The 16,308-nt window shown below is 44.9% G+C and overlaps 1 protein-coding gene across 4 annotated transcripts in view; it reads left to right on the forward strand.

Moving 5' to 3' along the window:
• HDHD5 (haloacid dehalogenase like hydrolase domain containing 5) overlaps positions 1-12,867 on the forward strand; it is a 29,216-nt gene extending 16,349 nt beyond the window's left edge. For 2 of the 4 annotated variants that reach the window (XM_079778760.1, XM_079778757.1), the window contains 5 exons: positions 614-707; positions 1,982-2,015; positions 3,648-3,822; positions 10,071-10,259; positions 10,427-11,280. In XM_079778760.1, the coding sequence (XP_079634886.1) occupies positions 614-707; positions 1,982-2,015; positions 3,648-3,822; positions 10,071-10,259; positions 10,427-10,760 (826 nt within the window). In that variant the 3' untranslated portion in view covers positions 10,761-11,280. Of the gene's footprint in view, positions 1-613; positions 708-1,981; positions 2,016-3,647; positions 3,823-10,070; positions 10,260-10,426; positions 11,281-12,109 lie in introns of those variants that run through there. The other 2 variants (XM_079778758.1, XM_079778759.1) reach the window with 2 other exon arrangements.
• Positions 12,868-16,308: the final 3,441 nt, after the last annotated feature.

Genomic DNA, 16,308 nt, shown 5'->3' on the forward strand with positions numbered 1-16,308 from the left:
AGAGCGTCAGCCTGCAGACTCAAGGGTCCCAGGTTTGATTCCGGTTAAGGGCATGTACCTTGTTTGCGGGCACATCCCCAATAGGTGTGCAGGAGGCAGCTGATCGATGTTTCTCTCTCATCGGTATTTCTAACTCTCTGTCCCTTTCCCTTCCTCTCTGTAAAAAATCAATTAAAAAAAAAACAACCAAAAACATTTCTTACATACCGTTAAGGCCACTGAGTAGTCTCCTTTTCTGAACTTCTTGGCATACAGTGGCAGCACTTCACAGAGTGCTCTCTGTGATGGGTTTTGGGCAGGTGGTGAGCTCCTTGAGGACAGAGTTTCTTATATGCCTTGTGCCCTAGTGCTGCCCAGTGTAGGATCTGGCACCTAGAATGTGTCCAGTCTCAGTTGGTATATTGCTTGGAGGAACACAGCCCCACTCTGCCTATGCACTCATGGACTGCCTGTCAGCACTTTTAGGATTGGTGTTGGCCCTGCTGGGCTCATTGGTTCACCCCTGTCTGGGGATTGGGTAGACTAGTTTGATCAGGATTGGGTTGGTTTCCCTTCCTTTAAAGATATTTTTTCCCCAGAACTGCCCAGCTTTGTTTCCCTGATCTTGGTCTAGACTGGGCTTCAAGAATGTGGTTACTGTGGATGAGCTGCGGATGGCCTTCCCTGTGCTTGACATGGTGGATCTCCAACGGCGGCCAAAGACCACGGTAATAAGAATGCATCTGGGGTCTTGTGTTTAATTATGTCCTCTTGTTCCTTCATGGGTTTCTCTTGTAACCCTTCACTGTTAGAGCTACAGCTTGTCCATGTTTCTCAAATTGCCTTCTTGGAGAGGTACATCTGGCCAAGGATTTGTCCCCCACATAATCCGTAATGGCTCAGAGGAGCACATGCTCCTAAGGGCTTTTCTTTTGCATTGTTTGTGATTAGCGAGAACCCTTTTATAGAGCCCCAGCATCTCCTCTAGTCGGTAGCTTTGTATTTTAGTAGCTGGCTTTCCCAGTATTGTCTGGGAGAATCATTAACCTTTGTTAAATTCTTCACTGTTCTGCTTTATCCTGAGACAGTTTCCTTGTGAAAAGCAGCTTGCTTATAAAAGTAACTGACAGTTCTGAGTGTCTGCTGTGTTCTCTTTGGGTTCAGCTCATATTTATCTTTTCTGATCAGTAGTCACAGGGCCTCTTATTGAACCTCTATAGTGTGTGACTGCCCCTGGCCCTGTTTTTTATGTCAACTCTATATATTTATATCATATAGCCTATATTATAAGTCTGACTACTATCAAAATGTGATGAAATATGTTATAAACAGATAAGCTTACTTTTATTCACTTATATAGCTTCTCTCCTTCCCCCAGAGTGTTCCAATTAAAATAGAGCACTTTATTGCCTTTGAGAGCTTTTTTCTAGAACCATGCAAATTATGTGGAGAACCAGAATATCAGAGTTGGAAAAGATCTTAGAACAGTTCAGAGACTGAGCCTCAGGGGAAGTGACTTACTCCCGGTCATATAGCTGATTAGTGGCAGAGATAAGATTGTAATAGTCTGGGGAAGGAATGGAAGCGGTTGGTAACTTGAAAGCTTCTGCTTCCTAATCCAATAGCAAGAGAAATGGTCCATCACACCCTGAAGGCATCCTTTTTCTCCAAAGGCTCACCTTCCTTGGCCCATATTTTGCTTCCTGTCCTTGCAGGAGAAAACAGCTGATCAACCTTTTCTCCTAGCTGACCTTTACTAGTATATGTGGTATCCCTCGACCTGTTTTGTGACCAGCCTGGTTCTTCTCTCTTCACCTTTCTTCATGAATCTTCTCCTTCAGTCCTATTTGCTTCTCCTCAGCTTGGGCTACACCATGTGGTGGTCTTCAATCCTATCTAGAATGAGACTTTCCTCCCACCCACCCTTGGAAACCAGCGTGTGATTGTCCTGTAGTGGAAAGTAATCATTGCGTTGATGGGCTTGTTCTTTGTCTCTTGGCAGCCCCTTCCAAGGAACGACTTCCCCGCTATTGAAGGTAATGAGGTCCTCTCCTTGTGTGGGCATGGGACTGGGTTGTCCTTTCTCCCTTCAAGCCCTCCAGACTATTGTAGCCGGGGGGTATTGAGCATTAGATCACCTGGGTTCTGGGCTTGGATCTGCCACTCACCACCTCTGAGATATTTGTTGTTAATATTTCCTTCTTTATATCATTTGCCTTTTTATTCCGGAAGAATCATAAGCTTAGAAAATCTTAGAGTAGAAAGGTACCTACGGGTAATTTAGTCCAGTGTTCCTTAGCCCCATTAAACCCAGCTCTCTCCTTGTATAACAAAAATATTGTAGTGTCCCCTTTACTAACTTGAAATGAAATTCATAGATAATATATCTTCCTATACACATATGTTACAATTAATTAGTTTGATATAATTGTAATAGGGAGAAATAAAGGGAAAACATAAAGGTAATATGTACTTCAATATGTAGTAATTTTCCAAAAAGACATAATGAAGTAGTAAGATGATTGAACCAAACATAGAATCACCATGAATGTTACAGCTACAAATGCAGACTGATATATGTTTATAGGTGTGATATAGGTGTGTTTTATTGGTGACTCAGAAATTAGGGGCAGTATCATCATTGGTGAAGTGATTTTGCAAAATAGGGACTAAACTTGGTAACATTTTGAAAAAAGAAAAGTACAGCCTTCTCTTGACTTATGTAATAGTTACTTTTTTTTTTTTTTTTGAAAAATCAGTGTTTATGAAAACTACCAAAAAATACTTTGTGTTTACATGGAATTAGGGTTTAGGTTCATTAATTATAAACAGGTTGTTCCCTACATGAATACCAGCTGGGAGACTCAAATGTTTATAGACATTGGCAGTTTTTGAATGAACAGGACTGTACTGAGCATCTAGCATCCCTAGCCCCCTCCCACAATCCTCGCCACTATGTATCAGTCATCTTAATGATTAAAATACATCCTCTAGCTTCCAGAACACCTCTCCAGGGGGCAGTGGTTCAATTCACTGGTCTTGTATCACAACTTCCATTTGTTGAGTACCATGTGTCCAGCACAGGTTAAGTGCTTTATTGATTATATATCATTTTTATTCTCATAACAATAGTAAGTGTTGTTATAGTTGAAGAAGCTGAGGCTTAGAGAAGGTAAATAACTTGCCCACAACCAGGAAAGTTGGCACAGTCAGCCTTGGAATTCAGGTCTCTATCACTTTGCATCCAGCTCTCCTAGCTGTTAGGGTGATTGGCTCCTGGGGGAGAAGTGGCTGAGGAAAGTGAGCATTTTGCCAAGTACCTATGGGTAGGGTGGTGGGGAGAATATCAGTTAGCAGGAGGAAGTGGGCCTGAGACTCACTGTTGTTTGTCTTGTTTTTAACTTATGTGAATGTGGTGGACACAATAACAGTATGAGCCCTTAGAAGGTGCCTTCCTGGGCCCTGGGTTTTGTTCACCTTGGGTGAATAGGTGAGTGGCTCTTTCAAGGCTATTCAGGGAACCATGCCCTTCCCCGGGTGAGTGTACTGTGGGGGAAGAGCTGTGGTTGGGTGGCCTCAGCTGGTCTTCTGAGGGCCTTCCTCCCGCCCTCCACAAAGGGCAGGCTAAGTGCCCTGCACCCTTACCCCTATGCCTTTGCTCTTTAAAGGAGTACTCCTCCTTGGGGAGCCAGTACGCTGGGAGACAAGCCTGCAGCTGATCATGGATGTCCTTCTCAGCAATGGGAACCCTGGGACGGGTCTGGCAACGGCCCCTTATCCCCATCTCCCTGTCCTGGCCAGTAACATGGATCTTCTTTGGATGGCTGAAGCCAAGATGCCCAGGTGAGGATATAGTCCCTGACCTTGACCCTGGCGGCCCATTCCCACCTGTTGCCTGAGCAGTCCCACTGACCGTTAGTTTCCCACTGCCATCTGATGCTGCAGCGTACTGAGCACTGAAGATGCATTGAGATGATTTTTAACAAATAATTTTTGCCCTTCAGAATCTTAACAGAACAAATTCTTTTTGATTAGAGGAACCCAAATGGTCAGTTTCTGAGGTATATCAATGCAAATTATTCAACTGCTCTTCTTTCTTTGCCTTCACCCTGTAGCATTGATTATTTCAATTCTTTGTTTCCTTTTGCCCTTAAAACATAGGAGCAGGGGAAAGAAATAATTGTTCTGATGTTTGCATATACCAGGGAACAGACCCAGTGGATAAGTGACTTTCTCAAAGGCACCCGGGTAGTGAACAGGCTTACACACTCTCTGCACAATTGTGTAGAGCTCACCTGTCCTGTCCTTTTCTGAGTTTGAGCACAGTATAGGCAGCCCTTTTTCTGGCCCTGGAGGTGCTTTAAAGGAAGGGCAGCTGACGGCTGCTGTGTACTGTTTAGCTGCTCTTATCTGCAAGGCCAGAGTCTAGAGCAAGCATGTCAAACTCAAAGGCTAACACAGGCCAAATAAGGTTTAAGTTTATATGGGTGGCAAAAAAACAAAAGCTTCAATTTTCATAGAAACATAGGTTTATTTCGATAGAGTCATGCTGAATACAAAGGGCTGAAATAAATGAGTAATTGTTAACATAAAATAATAGAACATTTTAATAAAAATTAATATTTTTCTTGAACATTAACTTACCAGACACTGAATAGCTGCACAAATTAGTAAGTGTAATGCAAATCTATTTTTCTTGTTCTCCAAAAGGGAAATATTTCCTGTTGCGCACACCAAACAAGTCAGTCCAAGACTAATGGCATGGCAATCGGCTACTAAAATATTCGCTGCTAGTATTAGTGGAGAGAAATGGTGTGCCTCCACATAAGGCGCATAAGGGAAATGAATGCAACACAATTATAGTAATAAGTCATAAGCAAATGTTGTAGTTTGTTATTAATAACTAGTGGCCCAGTGCACGAATTCATGCACATTGAAAGGAAATTAATTAGAAGAAATATTTTAATATCACTATTCGCCCTTTCTTTATAATAGAAGTGTCAACCAAATTTATGATTGACAATGACAAATGGAAACACATGCGTGAGATTGGCGCCAACAAGAACTTTATCCTACCTAATAAAATGGTAATATGCAAATAACCATCACTCCGCTACACCCACGATTGGGCCAGCGGGAGGCTGGGGGCGGGACTCGGGGTGGCCTATCCGGTGTTGAGAAGATCAAGATGGCGGCGCCCAGTCCTCTTAGTTCCAGGGGTCCCTGGGAAGATCGCCACCCTGGGGAGGTGAGGCTGGGCTGCACAGCAACTCCCGGGGGTTCCTGGGGAGGTCGGCAACCGGGGGGCATGGCCGGCCCGCCCAGCCGCTCCCTGGGGGTTCCTGGGGAAATCCGCAACCGGGGGGGGGGGGGGGGGGGGGGGGGGTTGGTGGGCGTGGCCAGCCCGTCCAGCGGCTCCCGAGGGTCCCTGGGAAGATTGGAAACCCGGGGGGGCGTGGCCGGGCCCGCCCAGCAACTCCCAGGGGACCCTGGGGAGTTCGAAAAAGGGGGGGCGTGGCCGGACCCGCCCAGCCGCTCCCGGGGTCCCTGGAGAGATCCGCACCCCTGGGGGGCGTGGCCGGGCCTGCCCAGCGGCTCCCTGGGGTCCCTGGGGAGATCGGCAACCCAGGGAGGCATGGCTGGGTCCGCCCAGCAACTCCTGGGGGTCCCTGGGGAGATCCGCAAGTGGGGTGGGTGGGCGTGGCCGGGCCCGCCCAGCGGCTCCCGGCTCCCGAGGGTCCCTGGGGAGATCGGAAACCCGGGGGGCGTGGCCTAGCCCACCCAGCCGCTCCCGGGGGTTCCTGGGAACATTGCAGGCATGTGGTTGCTAAGACCCAGACCAGGCCTCTGGCCACAGATTCATAGCTTTGCGGAGACCTAGGGCAGGGATCTGCCTCATCTGCAGAGAGACAGAGGTTCTGCAGTGCCCCCAAGACGTGGGTGGGCCCAGCCAGGGATCAAGGGGCATGGAAGGACTCCTGGCAGAGGGCCAGGACCCTCACCCCTGAGACGGGGGTTGAGGGGTGGTGCACTGCAGGGTACTGGACTGACTGATGTGATTCAGAGAAGCTCCCAGTGCTAACGGGCCTCGCTCAGGCGGCCTTCACACTTCAGAGGCAGTGACTCCTGCTCCTGCCTTGACCCAAAAGCAAGCCCGCGGTGCCCTGCCCCATGGCAGAGCATGCCTAGGCAGTGAGTGTGAAGCCTTCCACCTGCTCCGGAGAAGCGGACAGTAAAGAATGGGGGGCAGGAGACGGGGAGAGGAAAGAATGTGGAGCATCCGCAATGAAGAGGTGCTCGAGAAAGAGGCTCGGAAGCCTGACTGGAAGGTTTGTTCTGTTTGCTGGGCAGCTGCCCCTTAGGAAGCACAAAGAGCATGGCTCTGAGGGCTTCCTGTGTGCTGAGTCAAGTTCCACAGCCAACTGGAATTGGCCTCAGTTTCCTGGTCTATAAAATGGATGAAGCGTTTCCCAGTGCCTTCACTGAGCTTTGATGGCCCCAATTGAGATACTATATAAAGAAAATGAGGGAAGAAGTGAGAAAGAAAAGGAAGGATGAGCAACACAAAAGAAAGACTGAAAGGAACCTGTAAACCCATTGTCACTTAAATAGGGAATATAGTCAATAGTGTTGTAATGATGGTATGATGCCAGGTGGGTACTAGAAATATCGGGGAACACTTTGTAAAGTATATGATTGTCTAATCACTATTCTGTAACTAATATAAAACCTGAAACCAATACAAAATAATGTTGAATGTAAAGAAATTAAAATTGGAGTAAAATTTTTATAAATTTCAAAGTTTAAATAAAAGCTGTAAAGGAAGGAAAGGGAGAATAAATATAGTGTTTTTCATTTTACCACTTCATTAAAAAGACAGTTGTCTTTATATGGTGCTTTTATACTTTTCTAAGTCATTATCTCATTTTAATTTCCGGGCAACTTAAAGACAAGATAATTATTCCCTCCACTATTCAAAGAAAGGAAATCTTGGTGTCTGGTCCTAATGATTCAATCGTCAAGCCCTTATTGTAAAGCAGGGTTAGTAAAATTTTCTGTGCAGGGTCATATCTATACTAATAAAAGCCTTGGGGGTGATCAGGCCAGCAGGGGAGGGTATTTGGGGGCAATCAGGCCCGCAGAGGAGCAGTTAGGGGGCAATCAGGCAGATAGGTGAGCGGTTAGGAGCCAGTGGTTCCGGATTGTGAGAGGGATGTCCAACTGTAGGTTTAGGCCCCTAAACCTACAGTTGGACATCCCCCGAGGGGTCCCATATTAGAGAGGGTGCAAGCTGGGCTAAGGGACACCCTCCCCAGTGCACGAATTTCATGCACCGGGCCTCTAGTGTATATGTATACACACACACACACACACATATATATATGTATATATATGTGTGTGTGTGTATGTATATATATATATATATATATATACATATATATATGTATATATATGTATATATATATATATAAACTTGCTTAGTTAGACCTGCTTTTTGATGTAGCTAAACTTTTTCATCCCAGTGAAGCACCCCAACTTCTCTTTCAGGTAATTGTCAGCAACACAGCAGTAAATACCAATATGAAGCAGGTTATTATTGTAGATCATGCAGGGAGAACAAAGGGTAAAATATTTAACTGCAGCAGTGTTTGATTATATTCTGTGCAGTGAGAAAACCTGAAGTCATTTTCAAGTCTACCATTTCTTCTTTTCAGTCAGGTCAAGTTTCTGAATCTCCATTTTCCAGCTAATGAAAAGAAAATAGGATTCCATCGAGTCTCCTATCTACCTATTCCAGGACTTCTGTGAGGATCAACTGAGATGAGGCATGGGAAAACGCTTCGCAGACATTTGATTAAAGTGTGAAATGTTTGCACCTGGCTATAAAGCAAGTCGCATTCCTGGGCTGAATAAACTCCAAGGAGGCTAGTTGTCGCTAGGGAGAGGAAGCCAGGCATTGCTATGTGATATTAACCAGATGGACACTTAGCATATTATATATATATATAGACTACAGGCCCGATGCATGCAATTCATGCAAGTGTAGGCCTTCCTTCCCCCAGCTTCCGGCACCGGCTTCCCTCCAGCACCCGGGACCTGGGCTTCCCTCACAGAGGGAGGCCCCACCCACCTGCCGCAGCCTGCGGTCAGTGGCCTGGGCCTCCCTCTGCAGGGTGATCATGGGGTGATGGCCGGGCCCCCGACCAATTGCATCGCACCTGCCTTGGCTGGCCTGGTGCCAGTGGGTGTCATAGCGTGGTCTAGGATCGTTGTCTAGGTGGTAGTTCTGTTGTTTGGCTGTTCAGTCAATTTGCATATTATGCTTTTATTATATAGGATGGCCTGTCACTAGGGAGAGGAAGCCGGGCATTACTATGTGATGTCATTACCCGGTGCCCACAGCCACCGTTTCTGGGCTGGGCTGGGCTGGGCTAGCGCCATGGTGTTTCAGCAGCATCGGCTGCGATTTGGTGGGCTGTTGCTCCGGGGTGGTGGCGGGGCCTGTGTCCCACTTGGGGAATGCCGAGTGTTGCTTTGTCGGCGCCAGGTCCACGTTGCCGTTTCTCTATAAATGGCAAGTGCGCATCACAGTAGCTTCTGCATTGAGCGTCTGACCCCTGGTGGTCTGTACAAGTCATAGTGACTGATTGGACAGTTGGAGGGACACTTAGCGTATTACCCATATATATATATATATATATATATATATATATATATATATATATATATATATATATTATGTGTAACAGGATATTGTAAAAATTAAGTTATGAAATTTTTATTAAAACGTTTCTTGCATACCATTGTATTGGCTGGGCCACAAAAATATTCATTGTGGGCTGCATGGGCCCATGGGCCACGAGTTTGACATGCTTGGTCTAGAGTTTTCTCCCCTCCCCATGACTCCCAGTAAGCTGGCTGTGTGATCCATCAATAGGGCAGCAGGGCCCAACACTGCCTCAAGTCATGCCACTCAATAACCCATAAGAGATGGGGATTACAATGTCTCTCTTGTTGCTTTTCAAGTATTTTCCTATAGCTTGAGGTTAGGTATTTTTTTCTGAGTTATTCTTCCAAAATTAGGGTATGCTGACACTAGGTGAAGGGGGTTTGATTATATAGGCTGTAAACTGAATAGTAAGGGGAAGATTTCAATTTACAAACCAGATTTGAGGTTAATCTTTCATTTAGTAATTTGAAAATATAATTTATTACATAAATAAATGACACAAATATAACTTCTATATATTGTGCAGTATCAGTTCAGATTTGGTTTAGTGGCAAGGGATTAAAACCCAAAACCAAAGTATCTTAAAGAAGATAAAAATTTCTTTCTCATGTGAAATAAGTCTAGGGTAGGCTGTCCAAGTCTTGTATGGAAGCTCCACCTGTCAGGAACAGAGCACCTCTGTCTGCCTGCTGTGCAATCCTTATCCCTTTACTACATAATCCCAAATGGCTGCCTGAACTTCAACTATCATATCAGCATTCCAGGCAGAAAGGAACAGGGGAAGGTAGAGAAGAGCATCACCTTCCCAATTTAAGGATACTTCCTAGAAGTTTAGCCCAGCATTTCTAATTTCATTGACTCTTTGGTTATAGTGCATTCGCATGGCCACACACCCTATTGCAGAGGAGGAAGGGAATATAGTTTTTACACCTGGTAGCACTATGCTCAGTGAAAATTGGCACCAAGAAAGAAGGGGAGAATGGCAACCAGTAGTCAGCCACAATTCTAAAGCAAAAATTAAACTTTCTGGAATCCTAACTCCTGGGGTATAATCCTAGTGCTACCACCTTGGGCAAGTTACTTAATCTCTTTATGCCTCAGTTTCCTCACTTGTAAAATGGGAACAGTGAACTCAGAGGGTTTTTCTGAGAATTAAATGTGATTTGTATCTCCAGTGTTAGAACAGTGCTCAATAAATGTTATTAGATAATAGCAGGTCATAAATGTAATTCTTACTAGAAGTAATTTTATTTTGACCTGTCACCACGGGGGGAGTGAAAGGGTACTGCTCGGAGAATGGCAGGTGGCCTGGAGAGCCCAGGGAGCGAAGACTGAGCTGCTGGGCTGTCTTCTCTGGCAGGTTTGGCCATGGCACGTTTCTGCTGTGCCTGGAAACCATTTACCGCAAAGTGACAGGCAAAGAGCTGAGATACAAGGGCCTGATGGGCAAACCCAGCATCCTCACTTATCAGTATGCAGAAGAACTGATCAGGCGGCAGGCGGAGAGGCGGGGTTGGGCTGCCCCCATCCAGAAGCTCTATGCTGTAGGGTAAGCTCTATCCATCACCTCAACTTTCCCTTCCCCTCTCATCCACCTTGTTTCCCTATGTTTAATGCACACTCCCTGCCCCACAATTGTCCTCTGCTCTCTGCACCTTATAACACTGAACTTTGGTTTTCTCCTCTTTTCTTTTCCGGTATGGTTGCCCCTACCAGTGATAATCCTATGTCTGATGTCTATGGTGCCAACCTGTTCAACCAGTACCTGAAGATGGCGAAGCATGAGGGGGCAGAGAAGCTGGGGGCCAGTGGTCTGTTGAAGCAGCGACCCTCAGCAACCCAGAGCTGTGCCTCCATCCTGGTGTGCACTGGTGTATACAGTCCCAAGACCCCGGGGTCCACAGAGCCTGCTCAGGGAGGAGAGGCGCCTCCCTTCCATGGGCACCGGGACTTCAGTTTCAGTCCAGGGCTTATAGAGGCAGCCCATATTGTGAATGATGTGGATGAGGCTGTGCAGCTGGTTTTCCACAAAGAGGGCTGGGCTTTGTAGTGAGGACTGTGTTCCAGGCAGGGGGACGGAGGGTGTCTGAAGCTGTAGGTGAGTCCCATTTGCTGGCTTCTGGCCTGGATCGCAGGGCAGGGCATCATGTCAGGCCTGCTCCCCACAGATGTGACATTAGTGATCACTTGGAAGAAGACACTGGCTTTTCTCCTGCTGGGCAGTAGCCATCGAATTGTACCCTGAGTAGCATTATGGGAACTATCAGGATTTTCTTGGTCCCAATTCCTGTCTGCTTCTCCTGGCAGTCTGACCTCAGCCCAGCCCCTTTGCCTCTATGCCTTAGTGTCCTTGTACTCCTCATTTCATTAGGGTCTTCTGGGAAAAGGGGAGACAATATGTAATAACATGGAAATTTCTACAGGACCTTTGCCTGCATTAAGGGAACCATTGCATGCCAGCCAGGTGTCTAACTAACACTCAGATACTACTTTTTATTGTATTTCAGCTTATCGCTTAGACTTTTGAACTTATTTTTAAATTAAAATGATAATAAATATTCATTATGCCATCTCTTGTGAAGCTCTATCTTGAATGTACTTAAAAATCATGTGGGACGGCTAGTAGGGGAGTGGTGTGGGTGACCTTCAGGCAAAGGGATTGGTGGCATTTCACTTCCAAAAGGAGTTGATGTCTCCTTTTTCCACCTTTACTCCCTCTGACCTCGTCTGGGCTGTGAAGCAAGTCTATTTAGGAATGAGTGATGCCCAGGCTTTGGCATATACTTAGCAACTTCCCTGATATGAAAAAGAAAAAGGATTTTGCCTATGGTTTGTTCTAAAGGAAGGAGCTTTTTTTTATGATTCTAGAGAGTATGTGTTTTCTTTATTCCTCCCTCTAGGAGTAATCCAATTCCATTTTTCCATGGTCTGTGTCATCCATGACCTTGCATTTGCCAAATCCCCATATAATTTCTTGCCCTCATCTTTCTACAGCTATCCTTTGCTGTGACACAGCAGATTATTCTCTCCCCTCTTCTCAAAACACTCTGTACTTGGCTATGTCTGACTGACTTCTTGATACCTCTGTTTACATACCTGGTAGTCATTTAGAGTAGAGGGAACAAAGGAGGTTGAGAAGTGGCCAGTGAAATAGGAGGGAACTTGCAAGCTGGTGTCTTGGAGGCTGAATGCAGAACGTATTTCATGAAGGAGGTAGTGATGAACTGTGCTCACTCTATCAGAGCTTAACCTTGTTTAAAGCCAAACACAGCCTGATCCTACCCTAGCACCCCAAATAATCTGTCCCCACTTCAGACAATTGCAGCTCCTTCCTTGTTGTTTAACTGAAAGCTTGGACTCATCCTTGTCTTCTCTTTCTCTCCCATTTCCCATGTCTAGTCCATCAGCAAGTCCTGTCAGCTTTGTCTTCAGAATGGATCCAGTGTGTGAGCAATTTCCAGCTTTCAACACCACCCTGGTTCAGGCTGCTGGCTTCCCTTGCTTGGATTGTTGCTACAACCTCTTATCTGGTCTCCCTGTCTCGCCCCTACCCTCTCTCCTCACTGTTTTCCACTCATTGGCCCAGAAGTCAAATCATAAGTTTGATCTATTCTGTGATCAGAACCCGCTTGTGTCTTCTTGTCTCACTCAGAGTAAAATTCCTTACCACAGCACAAATACCGTTCTACCACTTTCCCTTCGATCATTTCATATCAGCCACACTGGCTACTTGCTGGTCCACCATACACACTCCTGCCTCTGGGGCTCTGCACTGGCTGTTCCCTCTGCCTCATTTCCAATATCCACAGGGCTCACTCCATCCCCATTCTTCTCCCCAACCCCCATCATTTAACACTCTGTTAAAAAATTCCTCTTTTCTTACTTAATTTTCCCTATACCTTATTACCCCATGACTTATATTTACTCTTTATTCTATGTCTTCTAAAATATAAGCTCAATGGACTTTGTTCATATTGCTTCACTCTTCTATCCCCACACCTACGTGCTTGAAAGTTGGTAGGGTTACAGAACCTGTAAATCCTCCTATAGGGTTTTTTTTTCTTTCTTTTTTTAAAATTACTTTATTGATTAAGGTATCACATATTTGTCATCAACCCCCCCCCCCCCATTCCCACCCCACTCCCCCCCACGCATGCCCCCATCCCCCTGTTGTCCGTGATCACTGGTTAGGCTCATATGCAAGCACACAAGTCCTTTGGTTGATCTATCTCCCTTGTCCCCACCCTCCCCTACCTTCCCTCTGAGGTCTGACAGTCTGATCAATGCTGTTCTTGTTCTTCAGTCTATGTTGTTCATCTTTTCCCCTCGATGAGTGAGCTCATGTGATACTAGGAATACACTTACAGGAACCGAAAATGAGACAAGCAATAATAGTTATGCTGAGAGGCAAATGAATCAGTCTATAGTGAGTTTCTTTCTGGGCCAACAGTTCTTTTGAGTCCCGATTTCTATGTCCAACAGTTGTTTATGTGTACATAACAGCAATGATATTTCAGTTCTGGATGGTGGACAAATGGTGGTAATGCAGGTCCGACCCTCTCTGGTTTGGTCCTGGGCAATCTGCAGTGACGTACATCTGCTGACTGCTAGTATGGCAAGGCATGGTCAGCGTCTTCCATCTCTGGACTGTTTCTCTTCTGACTTCATGGCTGGAGCACTCCTGTCAATTCCTCTCTGTTGCAGGAATCCACATGGTTTCAGAGTTGTTTTCTGAAAATATACAAACATATTCTCAACCAAAAGTTAATAAAGGAATATTTTCTATAAATTTGACTTGCGATCCTTTTTCATTTTTTTTTGCCCAAATGATTTTCCTTTGGCTTGTTTTGACACTATATATGTTTTACCTGGATGTCTTGCTGTTAGCATTACAAATGAAAGTTAATTTTCTAAAGTAAAAATTTTCTAGATGTAATTTTTTACAGGATATTTTTCCTTACATGATATTCTTCTACTATCCCCCCTTTTTTGGTTTAAATATTGGGAGACTTTTGGAAATTTTATGCTGTAATCTTGATAGCTTTTAAACTTTACTTTTTTGCACTAAAATGTGACTGCTTTAGGTTCATTATATGTTACGCAATTTTACCATGAGATGAACTACCAATAAAAATTTTAGTTAACACTTTAGGAACCGCTTTTTTGTCCAGTACAATTGATTTTTCTAGAGTATTTGCTTATTTTGATTGGCCAATTTAAATTAGTCTGAAAACTTGACTACTATAGGGTTTTAGAGACAAACATGGCTTTCTTTTCTTTCTTCTCCCTTGGGGAGTATGGCAAAAGTGAAAGACTACGGGTCTTAGAGTCAGACAGGCATGGAATCAAATCCCAGGCAGGTCTGTCACTCATTAGCCAGATGGCCTTGGGCAATTTCCTTCACTTCTCCAAGCTTCCATTTTCTCATCTGTAAAATTGGCCATGTGTATTTCATAAACGAGCTATTTTAAGTACAGTACTGTGTCATTTAGGATTTTGTTCAGCTGCTTGTTACAGAAATATGACTACAGTGGTTTGAACAAATAGATGATTATTTTTCTAAACAACAGGAAGTTCAGAGATAGGCATTTCAGGGGTTTCATCAAGGACTCAGATTCTTGCCCATCATTCTTAGCATTTATGTTTGTCCAGTTGCAAGATGTATTGGTATACTTTCAGGTCTCTCACCATATTCGAAGGAGGAGGAAAGGGTAAAGATCTTCTATTTTTTAAATATATGTTTATTGATCTCAGAGAGGAAGGGAGAGGGAGAGAAAGATAGAAACATCAATGATGAAGGAGAATCGTTGATCGACTACCTCCTGCACACCCCCTCTGGGGATCAAGCTTGCAACCCAGGAATATGCCCCAAGTGGGAATCGAACTATAACCTCCTGAGGTTCATAGGTCGAAGCTCAGAGCACGCTGGCCGGGCAGATCTTTTAAAGAACTTTCCCAGAAGTTCCACCTTTGAACTTGCAGTTCTATGTGATTGACTCCAGCTGGGTCACACAGGCACCACAGCTGTAAAGAGGCAGTGGTGGGGTACATTATTGCTCAAACAAAATCAGAGTCCGTTTGTAAGGAATGCTGGTGGAATGGATATTGAGTAGGCAACTTGCAGTACAACTCCAATGCCCAGGACCCAGAAGGCATTTAACTGTGATCATTTCTTCAAGAGCTCTAAGGAAATGGGTAAAGCCCTGACCTCTGAAGTACTTTGTTTATTATCTGAGCCACTGGGTTGGGTAATAATCTTGCCAGCTTATATTTGCTTATTAGGTAATCTTTTCCAAAGCATTTTAAAACAGACATCTGTCCATACTTTATTAGAGCCTCACAAAACCCCTAATAGAGAGAGACAAATCTTATCTATCCATTTTTATAAATGAGGACATCAAGGCAGGGATCATTCATTTTAGAAACATTTAGTGAAGATCTGTGTGCCAAGCACCATTCTAGGCACCAGAGTAGTGACCAGTCATTGGTAACAATGCCTGCCCTCGTGGAGTTCACCTTTTAGTGGTCCAAAGTTAGTAAATGAAGGTGCTGGCCTTGAAGTTGGGTCTTCTAACTCTGATCCCAGGGTTCTCCCTGAGATACACATCAAAGATCCTCTCATCCCAGTCCACTGCCCTTCCTCCAAGCATCGCTTTATGTCCTGGAGCAGCTGCTGTCGTGGAGAGAGACCAGGTAAGTTCTCTGTGGGCCAAATAGGTTGAAGTTACCAAATGGAACAACAGGCGAGTGCACAGTAAGGTGGAAAATAAATCCAAGTGTGGCTACTTGAGGAGAAATCTTGCAGAGTTGAGTACCCTTAGGTCCAGATTGAAGTGATGGAAGATAGCATCTATCTCTGTCTGCCTTTGGTTCTGTCTCTTTGGCTGGCAGTTGTTTTGGCTCTATGGCCACCTTTCTTCCTTTCTTGTTTGAATTTCCTAAAGATAATGAGGAAAATAAGACATTTGGGTTGGGGGGGGGGGGGACGGGCGGGGGGCGCACGCTAGCAGCCTGACTCTGTACTTAGTTAATCAGTATCCCTAATGCACATTCTTGTTAGCCTATAATCAAGTCATTGCCTCTTCCTTAATTATCTGGTCTTGCAAGACCTGTTTACCTAAATACTCGCATTTTAGGAAGACTATAAACCACGAATAATACACAACCCCTGGAGGGGGTTATCAGTGCTGGCACCAGGCCAAGCCTTTAGGTGTGGTCTCACATCCCCCATCCCAACACATGGGGCTTTTTGCAAAGCCTGCGAAAGGTCCGGAAGTCTGATCCATGATTGGGGGACAAAGGGCATAAAGAGAAATATTCCTCCATATTGGCTAGCTCAGGATTTGGAAACAAGCTCCCCTGAATCACGGTACTAGTACATCTGGAAATAAATGTGTTTTTCCTGTATCTCCGAGTACCCCTGTGTGTATTTTCCAGTTGCATGGTAAATTCTGTAACAATAACAGAAGATCTTTCAAATCCACGTCAGAGAGCAAGCCAGCCACTCAGCTCCAATGAAATCTTGTCTATTAGGGGCTTTGTCTGAACTTGTGGAACCAAGACTTACAACCATTTCATTAGCTCAGCCTGAAACTTAA

Source organism: Cnephaeus nilssonii, assembly GCF_951640355.1.
Source record: "Cnephaeus nilssonii genome assembly, chromosome: 8".
NCBI lineage: Eukaryota > Metazoa > Chordata > Mammalia > Chiroptera > Vespertilionidae > Cnephaeus > Cnephaeus nilssonii.